Source organism: Sycon ciliatum, chromosome 1, assembly GCF_964019385.1.
Source record: "Sycon ciliatum chromosome 1, ocSycCili1.1, whole genome shotgun sequence".
NCBI lineage: Eukaryota > Metazoa > Porifera > Calcarea > Leucosolenida > Sycettidae > Sycon > Sycon ciliatum.
The window spans coordinates 85,221,671-85,234,986 of record NC_088643.1 but is presented as its reverse complement, the minus strand read 5'-3'; the positions used below and the strand labels follow the sequence as shown (position 1 = coordinate 85,234,986).

Here is a 13,316-nt window from a genome sequence, read left to right as displayed (position 1 = left end):
AAAATATTCTTCCGAGGACCAATCCGTGCACTATCTGTATATCTCTTAGGGTGCGTTTGGTTGGTACGATCTAGAACAGGATCGAACAGCTGGTGCACACGGAGCAGCCTCATGCCAACCAAACGGTACTCCAGAAACAGAGCACATTTTCGTGGAAAAATGTGTGAAACTTGAAAATGTGTATGGGTCACCATGGTCACTTTGTACGGTACAACGAGTCCAACCCAAAAGCGTATGCACGTGATCATTTGGGACCAAAATCGATGTTCCCGCCAGGTTTCACTGTGAAAAAGTGAAACTGCTCGGTCTGCTCCGGCCTCGAGGCCGGAGCAAGCAGAACATGTTCTGGCCGACCCAGAACAGGTGCAGTCCCAACCAAACGCGCTGTTCTGGTGAATCCTGTTCTAGTTCGTACCAACCAAGCGCGCCCCTAGTCTTGATTACAGTCAACTTCGCTAATAACGACTGCGGATATAACGACAATTCGGTAATAACGACAGAATTTCCATGCCCGGAGCAAAGTCCGATCCAACTGTAGTACATACAATGAGACTTCGCTAATAAGGACACTTTTCTGATGCCCGCCGAGTGTCGTTATACGCGAAGTTGAGTGTATTGTTATTACCAAGAGTACATAACCCCCGGGGTCCGGGGTTATGTACAGATGGCACCTATGACATCAGGGGATGGCCCACGCCTGGTAAAAACAAAAAAAAACAACAACAATGAGGAGCTACAGTGATAAGAACAATTACAAAGCATTAAAGACAGTCAGTGCAGTGCAGTGTTTGAGTGCTACGCACATGCCACAGTTCAGAAATGCAAATTGCACTTAGCAAGCACCAGTTCGGTCGATGATGGTTGAGCTACTGCAACTCTGCTCCGGGACCGGTGTCCTCGGAGGGCAAAAACTCTTGCTATTACCAAGAGTACATACCAATGCCTTGGCCATGGTCTCCTTCCGTAACAGATCTACCCTAATCATTGATGCATGGCACAACTGCTTGCATAGCTCAAGTATTACTTTCTACAATCTATTGCAAAATAACCTCTAAGGGGAGGGGGAGGATCTCTAAGGGGATTACAAAATAAGTTCCAAATGAACGGTATATCGGCTGACGCCTGGCCCAGTGTTTCTATACAGAAAAAACTATTGCCGAACCTGTCACGGTGCCAGACCTTCCGTTTATAGCTTTTGCACATCCTGTCACATACACACGGCATGTATCATTGCCACTCTGTTTGGCCACATTTCTGAGTGTTGCGCTGATGAGCACACAAAGACCAACACAGTTCTGTCCGCAGTTTGAGTATTTCGCTCCCGCTCCGGTAGTGGTAGAGCACTCTCGTGTGGCGTTGTACTTTCGTCATTCGCGCTATGTGTAGCCTACTGACTTGCCAGTTCGAGCATCAAGGCAAGGTTAGGGCCGGGTTCCACTGCGGCTCCGCTGCTCGTCTTTCGGGGCTTGAAACGTCATCATTACCATAGTGACCGCGGCTCGAGCTGGAGCAGCGAGGCCGAGGCTCACCGCGAGCTTTTGCTAGGATTCTTGACCAAAAACTGCGAGCCGCGGTCGCGGCTCGACCTGTTTCCCGTACTTTGCATTGTTTCGTACGCCAGAATTTTAAAATTCAAAATTTAATTCGTTGCGCAGGCCAGAACACGAGGATTTTGTTGATTTCGCGCGCGCAGGCAGGTAAAACATCATCAAAAAGTGTGGACCACGACCGCGGTACTGCCAATGGCGAGTGTCAGTGGAACCGCGCTGCTCCGCTGCATGCAGCCAAGTGCCGCGGAGCAGCGGAGCCGCAGTGGAACCCGGCCCTAAGCTGGGCCTGGTTCATATTCTGGCACAGAGCATTATATTTTTTCATTCCTAGGTTCAGCCTGATATCGCTGCATTGCATTGATGAGTCCACAAATGAAATACCTCTGAGGCACCCACATTGATAGACTAGCTCCCCTACATCCCGTCACACAGAACATGACTGTAGTAACTGCTTTGCCAACAGTGGGTCAAATAAGCGACACATGAAAGGTAAAAATATATGACCAGCCAAATCCAGGACAGTAAATGCAGAGCGCAGATGAGAAGAACTTGAATTAGAGCTGCTATTCGAATATACAATCAGGCTAGTATAAGCAACGCGGCACACTGAGTCTGTATTAATGATAGACACATCAGCACCACAGCTACATCTACCTGCAATACTTTCATCCTCAACTGAGTTTCCCGATCTGGGCTTTCTGGAATATGTTTACAGCAGAAAAGATCATGGAGTCAATTATACCAGCGACAGTGAATGTTCCTCCCACTATGGCACAGATCTGCATGCAGAATAGACAGAAAACAAAACAAAAAATATAGGCAACAGTAGGTGTGCAGATTAGACTCAGATGGAGAGCCAAGGATAAAATATTTTAAGAGCCAAAGGTTTACATGTTATTCATAGTTTGTAGTATCTTGCTTATACTAGTACTTGTTAGTGTTGGACAAACTACCGATAGCACGAAAACCATAGCCAGGTCCTTTCTTTTTAACATAGGCAACATAAAAGTTTATTCAGAGCTCTTACTCTATCGTAGAGCATTCCTTACACTTGAAAACACCTCCCATCTTATGTACTTCACCACAGGCTTTCAGCTGCACAGACTAAAGATGCAGCTTCTCTAGTCTGCTCAGCTGACAGCCCGTGGTGGGGTACCGTAAAATGGAGGTATTCTTAAGTGCGGCGTAGAAATTGATAGAAAAACCTTCCCTCCCCTTCCACCCCCTCCTCCCACACATCCCAGAGAAAAGACACCCCTTCCACCTTCTCCCCAATCAAGTTCGTACACAACGGTACGTGGCTGGATGGGCAACTGGCTGAATAGAATCTGTTCTACGGTCCTCTTACGTCTGCAACGGACACTACTACATCACCAACGAAGGTACCAGGACGGACTATGTGGTAACACCCGCACACAATCAGCATAGGTGTCCAGGAAGGTGACAGGACATGACAATTGTGAACACATGCACAATCAATCACTTACAGTTGTGATGAAATGGTAGAACGGCTGCCTATGTTCTGTGTATTTGACCGTGATGGGACTCATGTCGTAACGAAACCAGACAGCTGCGCAAAATAACCACACAGTACCATACAGCTGGAGCTCAAACAACTGCATGATCCTCACTCACTATGCGGAGATAGTGAAAGTAAAGTCAATTCAAGACTAGTGAAGATTCAACCTGAGGTCAGCATGATCGTTGTGAATCTCACTCCATGCTACACAGATTCAAGCCCTGGCCCATCAAAACAGGTGGCACCACATGCACACACCACATAACTTTGTTTTATGCATACACAGCAAGAGAATGATGGCGCATCATGAACATGCGAGTTCGCTGTGTGCGTCCTAAGCGATAGATTCAAATTCACGGCTACAACTCTAGTCCAGTACAATGAAAGACCCGAAAACCCGCAAGCTGATTGCTCTGATTAGGCTGATCTACCGTTCAGTTACTCAGAGGGACACGGAAGCTGCTAGAAGACATACCTGGCAAAACACGATGGCCATGACCAAAGGATGAATACGACTGCAGGTGAAAATCAAGCACATCAGAAAACCAAGTTCATTATACATATTATTACTAGAACACCGGCTAAAGCGACAGTAAAAGGAATACTGGTATGGCAAGTCTGGCTCGGGATCCGCAGGTTCTGGAGTCTCCAACATCAATACTACCTGTACATGTTTTGGTCTTGTCAAATCAAAGGGTGCTCACTGCTCAGGTACAGGACAAGACACCAAACACAGACACACGGTATGGACGCTTGCATTGCGGCAACAGCACCAGCAGTCACCCTAATCAACTAGCAACTTACCTTCGTTGCATAAGAGTATTGGAAGTTACGTGTTTCAGAGCCAGAGCGAGCCTGATAGATAGACGGCACAATCTTCATGTAGTAATCAAATGAAGGCCATCCTAAATCAATCACATGAGCAGAGAAGATGAACAATTATATACAATATAGAAGTCTGACAAAAAGGAAAGAAGGCAAAACGATCAGGTAGAGCACAGTTAGCAGTTACACCTAAAAAGTCAGATTCTGATCAGATGAGAATACACAGACCCAAGCATCCATAACAGCCCGCTACTTCGAAGTACACGTCTTGCCTAGTATAAATGCATAATGGGCAACGACACCAGAAATTCACTTTGAAAATGCCCCATGCTCCCTGGCTTTACCGTCTCCATCAACAAGAGGCGTTCCCTTCATTGCGTCGAATGCTCCTGACTGTGCTGCACTGCCCTAGAGAAGCAATCACGAAAGAAAACATGGGAAATGAAGGCAGGGCGAATACTGGTATGCGATAGGGACATTGGTACTACAACACATGGTTTTAGTTGCTGTCAGCTTCCAAGGTTGGTGGTGATGGTGGTGTTGGAGAGGGGAGAGCAAATACGACAACCACAGTGTTCCTACTGAACTGCATGAAGCCAGGAGTTGGAATTCACTGTGCAATTCACTGGCCACCAATGCAGCATGCGGTTTTTGAACATTCAAGTGCAGCCTTGACCATGTCTGTTGTTTGCCACACTGGGACAAGTCATACCGGCACAATGCGCGAAGTGTTCAATCTTTACTCTATAGGCACACATCGCAGATCACATCCCAACATGGTAGCAAAGATGAGTATGGTGTTTTTCCTTACCTCCAGGCGTTCTCCAAATGTAAGCGAATGCACTTCATGGCCGAAATTGATCTCATCCGGCTGTGGAAAGGCAAACACACACGAATATAGTAGTCATACGTTCAGACAGAAATACGGAAAACTATTTCGCCCTAGGGCTTCTCAGTGCCGATAACTCTGATGCAGTAGTAAAACTGAGGATCATGATCTCCTTGCAAAGACCATAATCTTCATACAACAGAGCCTGCGTGCGCATGGGCCCTGGCTCTGCCACATGAACTGTACTGTATCTGTCAGAGCCCAGGAATATAAGTTACACTAGGGGCATGATCGATTGGGCGAATCCCGAACAAGTACGCTCCGAGTGAGGGTGATTGTTTGGCCGAATCCGGAGTAGGTGTACTTGGAGTGGAATCCGACCATACCGGCCACCACACCGGGAGTGGCTGGAGTGGAAAAGTATGAGCGGTTCCTGAATCCACCATGATATAAGGTGTAAAGTTGCGAACACACCTCTAAGAAACCTAGTACATGTACATGTATGGCAATGGCATACCTGTTGTTGAGCAGAGTGAGTTGACAAATGGAAATTTCCAGGCACCTGATTGAGGACAAAAAGATAGTCAGCACAAAGACATACATGCAGTTACTGCACTGTGCGCGCATATGTGTGAGTGTGCGTGCATGTGTGTGTGCATGAGTTGCACCTGCTCAGTCTTGTCCAACTAGTGGACCCCTCTCCCAACACCGACCCACACACAGGTCATTGGGCACTAAGCAAAAATTCGAATTGAAACAAACTTGGACCCTATTGGCAATACAAGCAGGATTCAAGCAGGTCTCTTTCTACACAACTGGCAATGTGAGATATTGATGGTAGATAGATAGTTCGTACTTGCCTTATTGATTTGGAATGAGGTTGTGAACAGGCATCCCTCTGCAAGATAGTAAGGAATAGATTGAGCATTGCGTTATCGATACGTCGAAACCTCATCATACCATGAATTACAATTGTCCTGGAGTGCACTTGATGCATACACGGCTGCATAATATTGTATCCATGTCATCACATGATACAATTGCAATAACATAGTACAGTCAAACCTGGTTTAAGCGACCACTCCACGGTGCAAGCAAAAGCGGTTTTAGAACCAGGTCTCACACATTCGTGCCATACGGATCATGTACATACATGTGCATGATTATACTTGTACTTCCATGTACTCATATTGACAGGTATGGAGCATAGAATACTCTCGTGCAGGGAAAGCACACATCGCACAAGTACATGCAGCGCATCCTGTATAGTCACTTGTCACTTCTGTTGACTGCATGTACTTGTTACAGAGCGCACTTCAACCCTTTTGCAGTCAACTTTGCCAGCCAAGATGGCACTTTTTGCCAGGTTCGGCTAGTTTTGGTGGCTGTGTGCATGTCCAATATGGCACTTAGTACACTAAAAGTCGGTCACTGGTCGCGCAAGTCAGGTAGTCACTGTATCCGGTGCAGCTTCTGCGTAGAACTGTCCGTGCATGGAAAAACGGTCGTTCAAAGCAGGTGGTCGCTAAAACCAGAGGTCGCTTACACCAGGTTTTACTGTAGTGCAAAGGGGAAGCCCATTGTCCAGCAATTATATAGCTTCGTCAACTGCTACACCCATAGCGAAAATGGCAAAGCAAAACAAAATGGGGAAAGCAGGAACATAATACCTCCATTGTTGATCTCCTTTTTCTCCGTGTCACCTGAGAAGCCCACTTCATGCCTGAAAAGGAAAATCAGCGCGGAGTAGGCGAGACAGGAACGTAATAAATGAGTGTTTTAATCATGCGACATGTGTAAAGCATTTTAAAATACACATACCGGTGACCCCACAGTTTTCACAGTCTGCATTCATGCCAGTAAGGAACACAGTTTTCACAGTCTGCATTCATGCCAGTAAGGAACACAGTTTTCACAGTCTGCATTCATGCCAGTAAGGAACACAGTTTTCACAGTCTGCATTCATGCCAGTAAGGAACACAGTTTTCACAGTCTGCATTCATGCCAGTAAGGAACACAGTTTTCACAGTCTGCATTCATGCCAGTAAGGAACACAGTTTTCACAGTCTGCATTCATGCCAGTAAGGAACACAGTTTTCACAGTCTGCATTCATGCCAGTAAGGAACACAGTTTTCACAGTCTGCATTCATGCCAGTAAGGAACACAGTTTTCACAGTCTGCATTCATGCCAGTAAGGAACACAGTTTTCACAGTCTGCATTCATGCCAGTAAGGAACACAGTTTTCACAGTCTGCATTCATGCCAGTAAGGAACACGTAAAAAGAAGTCGTCTAGTGGTCTGAGACACCTGACCTTCAAAGTAACCAAGCAAATGAGTTCACAGAAATAATAACATACCGGCCCATTTCATCCTGAATGTCAAGTCCTAAATCTGCGGCACCAGGAAGAAGCACAAGAAAATCAACATTAGCAAACGCAAGATAGAGGGAGTCTCTCTGAAAGGAAAGCTTACCAGTTGGTGAGTTTGAATTTTTTGAATTACCGCAATGGGAAGCACAGCTTACTGGACAAGTGAAGTTAAACAAACCGTGAGCAGTGATGTGGCAGGCAATGTAGAACTAAAGGAAATAGATAGCCTATAGCTGCACTGCAAGAGAGAAAATGCTAGACTGCCAGTGGAGGAGCAACATACACTGTTCGCGCTGTTAAAAAAAAACCCAGATACCTTGGGATAGGTTGCATCCAAGCCACAGCATGTGATGCACCGCCCATGCATTATACAATATACACATATGCATGTACATTGCATCTAACGGACTCCTCTATCAACAAGACAACAACACATCAATATGATTAAAGGGGAAGTGAAGGCAAAAATTAAAATTTCACCAGTTGTAGTCTTCGGGGTGCTGTGTCGAATGGTCGTGGTCCGAGGAAGCTGAGACGCTCCCTTCCTACTTGAATCCCAATCGAACTCGCGCACTTCCACCGAAACTGGGTGACTGCGCCCTACTAGATGGGGATTTGTATGCAAAATGTCACTAAAAGCGCCATTTCGTTCTTATAAAAGCACGGATGACCGCGATTGGCCCATATGTTGTAGTCTTTTGGACGCTGAGTCGCCTGGTTTTGGTCCGAAAAGGCTGCGATGCAGCGTTCCTCCGTTATTCCCAATCGAACATGGTTGAACAAGCGGTCACGTGCTCCTGGGTGCCCAAATCACCTGGTCACCACGCCAGCAGGCGACAACTTTCACACCAAGGTTCAACTCGAGTTCAACTCGAGTGACAGGACTGCACCCAAAAAAGGTCAAACAGGCTAGTAAGTTGTACCCTGCAGGCACGGTGACCAGGTGACTGGTGTACGCAGGAGCACGTGACCGCTTCTTCAACCATGTTCGATTGGGAATAAAAGAGGAACGCTGCATCGCAGCCTTTTCGGACCAAAACTAATCGACTCAGCGTCCACAAGACTACAACATATGGGCCAATCGCGGTCATCCATGCTTTTATAAGAACGAAATGGCGCTTTTAGTGACATTTTGCATACAAATCCCCATCTAGTAGGGCGCAGTCACCCAGTTTCGGTGGAAGTGCGCGAGTTCGATTGGGATTCAAGTAGGAAGGGAACGTCTCAGCTTCCTCGGACCACGACCATTCGACTCAGCACCCCGAAGACTACAACTGGTGAAATTTTAATTTTTGCCTTAACTTCCCCTTTAAGAGTGCATAACCCCCAGGAGTGTGCAACTCCAGTTATGGGGTCTGCGACGGCAGAACTTCACATCACGTGATGAACCCGTACACATTATTTGCACTCTGTGCATGATAGACACTGTCACTGGGTTGTACGCAGCCCAGCTTTGGGTACAACTCTCTTGTGGTCACTTTGCACTGTTTGCCAGCATAACCTTTTGAACCATGTCACGTGATGTGAAGTTCTGCCGTCGCAGCACAGCATAGAGGTTGTGCAGGCAGTTGCACACTCTTGGGGGTTATGTACTCTTGATATGATCAATAGCGGTTAAATCCCGGTTGTAAGTCAACTACCCCTTTGTAATTCATATCGGTAAGTCTGAGGGACTGAAAAGGGAAGAAGTCTGAATAAAAAATGACGGAAAAAAGTTCACAGTATTACATACTTCGAAGTACGTCCTTAAAAAAAAAGATGTAAGAGGAGTCCAATGGCAATGGCACTCGTTTTATACTTACGTTCACATTTTAACTTTGGTGTAGAAACATTTAAAAAGACGGGAATTTTGTCAACTTTTCCTGCTGCTAGAGGTGGCTCCACAAACAGCTCACTCTTTCTAAGGAACAAGGGCATAAGAACCACACAAAAAGCTACCCGTGTCTTATGAAGCAGAGGAAAGCCATCCAAAAAGCACAGTTGTCCATGATAAATGGCAGATTCCAGATAAGAATGGATAAGGAATGCTACAGCTGAAAAGGAAGTGTGCTATTTTAGATCACGAGCGGTCACGACCCAAAGTACTTAGTAATGTGAAGATAAAGTTCTCTGCAACGGGACAGGATACTCTCAGAGGCTGTGACCTGCATCTCAACAAGCAATTTTGCCATTCGTAATATCCGGCACAATAAAAGGCGCTCTTTACCTTTCTTATCCAGAAACTTTCAGACATATTCAGGTCATCAGCTTTTGGTCTTTTCTCTTTCTTGTCCTTTCGCACCAGCAAGATAGGTTAGAAGGAAGAGCTATGAAGCAAGGATAACCAAAGGTTTTCTTGCATGCCTTGTATGCTAGGGCAAACACAACTCTGTACCCATTCACCCATTGTGTTACCCCAGCACCCAGTGCACATAATGATAGGGAGGCTGGATTATGCATACGGAGACTCTTAGCAATTACTTACACGTCGATAGACAAGAACGACATGAACTCTGTGACCAGAAGAGTTAGAATAAACAAGCCACTGACGATGGACACTGAGCAAAAGTAAACCAGAAGTGCAAAACCAGGAAGAATAAAATACCTGGACTTGCGGTATTGCATTGCATGCATGAAAGATGGAATTCAGGACGGAAACTGTACAGCCATTTCACATAATACACACCTTGAACGTGCAACACGCACACTAGTATACCTTCAAAACATTGCCTAGAAGCACACTCAACGCACGTTCTAGTACATGTAGTACAGTGCTGGCCAGTGAAATATGACCACTGATGTGCTTTCTGCGCCTCGAGTCAAGCAACGTGCGCTGTCTTGCAGCTGCTTTTACCCAGCTCAACCCACAGATGGCCACCATGCAACTCGAGACGTAGCTAGCAAGCACACACATGTGGTCGGATTTCACTATCCAGCAAAGTGGAAAGTTCAATGCAGAGTACAGTAAAACCTGGTGTAAGCGACTTCTGGTTTTAGCGACCACCTGCTTTTAAAGGGGAAGTTAAGGCAAAAATCAAAATTTCACCAGTTGTAGTCTCCGGGGTGCTGAGTCAAATGGTCTTGGTCCGAGAAAGCTGAGACGCTCCCTTCCTACTTGAATCCCAATCGAACTCGCGCACTTCCACCGAAACTGGGTGACTGCGCCCTACGAGATGGGGATTTGTATGCAAAATGTCACTAAAAGCGCCATTTCGTTCTTATAAAAGCACGGATGACCGCGATTGGCCCATCTGTTGTAATCTTTTGGACGCTGAGTCGACTGGTTTTGGTCCGAAAAGGCTGCGATGCAGCGTTCCTCCGTTATTCCCAATCGAACATGGTTGAAGAAGCGGTCACGTGCTCCTGGGTGCCCAAATCACCTGGTCACCACGCCTGCAGGCGACAACTTTCACACCAAGGTTCAACTCGAGTGACAGGACTGCACCCAAAAAAGGTCAAAACAGGCTGTAAGTTGTACCCTGCAGGCACGGTGACCAGGTGACTGGTGTACGCACGAGCACGTGACCGCTTGTTCAGCCATGTTCGATTGGGAATAAGGGCCGAACGCTGCATCGCAGCCTTTTCGGACCAAAACCAGTCGACTCAGCGTCCAAAAGACTACAACATATGGGCCAATCGCGGTCATCCGTGCTTTTATAAGAACGAAATGGCGCTTTTAGTGACATTTTGCATACAAATCCCCATCTCGTAGGGCGCAGTCACCCAGTTTCGGTGGAAGTGCGCGAGTTCGATTGGGATTCAAGTAGGAAGGGAGCGTCTCAGCTTTCTCGGACCAAGACCATTCGACTCAGCACCCCGAAGACTACAACTGGTGAAATTTTGATTTTTGCCTTAACTTCCCCTTTAACGACCATTTTGCCATGCATGGGTAGCTCTACACAGAAACTGCACCGGATACAGCGGCCACCTGCCTTGCGCGACCAGCGACTGACTTTTAGTGTACCAAGTGCCATATTGGACCTGTACACAGCGACCAAAACTAGCCAAAAGTGCCATCCTGGCTCTCAGGGTTCACTGCAATAGGGTTGAATTGTGCTCTGAAGCAAGTGCATGCAGTCAACAGAAGTGACAAGTGACAGTGAAGGATGCACTGCATGCACTTGAATGAGGTGTGCTTTGCCTGCACGGCAGTATTATATGCTCCACACTTGTCAACATGAGTACATGGAAGTACAACCATGCACATGTACATGTATGTACACAATCCGATGTGCCACGAATTTACGGGACCTGGTTCTAAAGACCACCTGACTTTAACGACCGCTTTTGCTTGCACCGTGGGGTGGTCGCTTAAACCAGGTTTTACTGTATGTCAGTGGGAATCCCGCACAGAAGGTTCAAACATAAGCCTGAGTTTCCAAATGCTTCTAACATGAATCACCTACCTGCAGCTCCTGTGGTAGTGGGCTGTGTCAGGTCTTTGGGGATTTTCCGGTACACATCAAAACTGTATGAACACGACATACAGAACAGAACAACAAGGGCAATCAAGGCTTGTGTGCTGCTACTCAAAGTTTCATGCGTTCGCAATCATGAGCACGACATAATTATGTATACGGAACAGAAACTTGACACTGATTGTACATTCTACACACTCAACACCAACGGGCATGCCTTATACTGTATCAGCAAACCATGTTTGATCATTTCTACCCTGTGACCGGTGCAGTATGGACTGCTATCTAACATAATGACAGTAACGGTACCTGGCGTGAGGGGCACCGATTTACGACGGACGCTGAGGAAAGACTGTGAAAATCCGGCTGGCCTGTTTTATTTTGAGCTTCTTGCAGTCTGTTGCACATAGGCCCAGTCCAGGGACACCCGTTTTAACTCTGATAAGCGTTAGCGGCAGACAAAACTTGCTATTGTTCAGTGAGGGAAAAGGTCGCGGTTTAGTGTATGAGCAGTGGAGCAGGCTGACTAGTTCATGGCATGCCTGGCAGCCAGGTACTTCTGCCGATGTTGGCGCAAAGGAGTCAAACACTGCCACTTGGCATTTTCCAAGATGCCACGCAGTGCTTGCTTAAGGGGAGCACCCCTTATGTGCCGGCATCACACCACGGATGTACATGTAGCCTGAGGTGCATTTGATGGGGCTCCCAGCTATCTGGGCTCTGTATGCATGGTGTAAGGCCACGGAAATGAACATCACAGACAATGTTCACACAGGCTAGGAAGCAGTGTACCACAGTTGACCCTGATTTCGACTGGCACGCGATTACCGGCGGATCTATACTACCGTACTGGCAATATATGTTGCCGCGTAACGCGTAACGCAGGGGGGTGCGGCGTAACGCGTGACCAGGCAGTGCGACAAATTTTCGTTGCGTTCGTAACGCGCGTCCGGCGGGGTGCGGCGATCTTTTCATTGCAAAAAAGGCTGAAAACTGTGAAAGCACGTGTACCGCGTGCCTGAAAAGTTCAAAACTGGACGCAGCAGGAAGTCCTGCAATAGCAAAAAAAGGACTGCGGCAATATAGAAACCTGTGTAACGGCTCCTGTGCGACTTTGCATGTAACGCCCTGCGTGCGGTAAACATGTGCCAATGTAACGCTTCATGGCCTCACTGCGACCATATATATTGCCAGTACGGTAGTATCTACAAATAATGACAGCAGCTGTACCTGACCTGAACGAGATAGATTTTTATAATCAATATCAATGATGACAGTGGTGGAAAAGTATGAGAATCTGCTGAGCTGTTCATTGTGAATTTCATATTCTGTTTTAGGGCACCAGATATTTGGTACAATCATGCAGTACATGCCCTGGCCCAGTTTTCGAAGAATGGCAGGTCACTATTACAGTAATGTCCGGATCACCTCGTCATGGAACAGCCATACTCTACATACCAAGTGCCAATGACAGTGTTGGTTTTGAGAAAGAGTGCTGCAGGAAAGTTTCAAAAATCGCTGGATGGGATTATCCAGCAGCTTGAACAGTTATTCAGAATATTTGATAGCTACCGTATCTTTGGAGCTCACCGTTTCAAAGCTTCCATGGCTGATGGGCGTCTTAGAACAGCCGTAGTACCTCCATCCATCCCCAACCAGTCACAAAAGACCTTTTCTGACAACTAGCAAAACACGACTGGTGGGTACACGTGGACTCGTACTTTCACGAAGACCGATCCACCTTTGGAGTCTACGATCTTGGACATGGTCCAGAACGTCACATGCACAAAGCAACGACTTACGTGTCTTATTCGGGAATGTGATC

At 46.7% G+C, this 13,316-nt stretch overlaps 1 protein-coding gene across 1 annotated transcript; it reads right to left on the bottom strand.

Moving 5' to 3' along the window:
* Positions 1 to 1,986: 1,986 nt before the first annotated feature.
* On the bottom strand, positions 1,987 to 13,227 carry LOC135806021 (endoplasmic reticulum-Golgi intermediate compartment protein 1-like). The gene is made up of 14 exons (XM_065320153.1): positions 13,082 to 13,227; positions 11,480 to 11,541; positions 9,559 to 9,631; positions 8,897 to 8,994; positions 7,083 to 7,116; positions 6,394 to 6,446; positions 5,584 to 5,621; positions 5,241 to 5,285; positions 4,706 to 4,765; positions 4,239 to 4,302; positions 3,874 to 3,974; positions 3,545 to 3,584; positions 3,038 to 3,120; positions 1,987 to 2,329 (listed from the first exon to the last, which is right to left on the bottom strand). Exons 1-14 carry the CDS (start codon positions 13,138 to 13,140, stop codon positions 2,222 to 2,224), a joined length of 918 nt encoding a protein of 305 aa, XP_065176225.1. The 5' UTR covers positions 13,141 to 13,227; the 3' UTR covers positions 1,987 to 2,221.
* Positions 13,228 to 13,316: the final 89 nt, after the last annotated feature.

Excerpts from the sequence above, each read along its gene's own strand:
- LOC135806021 (XM_065320153.1), bottom strand. The coding sequence starts at position 13,140 with ATGGATGGAGGTACTACGGCTGTTCTAAGACGCCCATCAGCCATGGAA. Across the intron at positions 9,632-11,479 it reads CACTACCACAGGAGCTGCAG|TGTCCATCGTCAGTGGCTTG; the intron begins GTAGGTGATTCA and ends ACTTTTGCTCAG. Across the intron at positions 3,585-3,873 it reads AATACTCTTATGCAACGAAG|TCGTATTCATCCTTTGGTCA; the intron begins GTAAGTTGCTAG and ends TTTCACCTGCAG.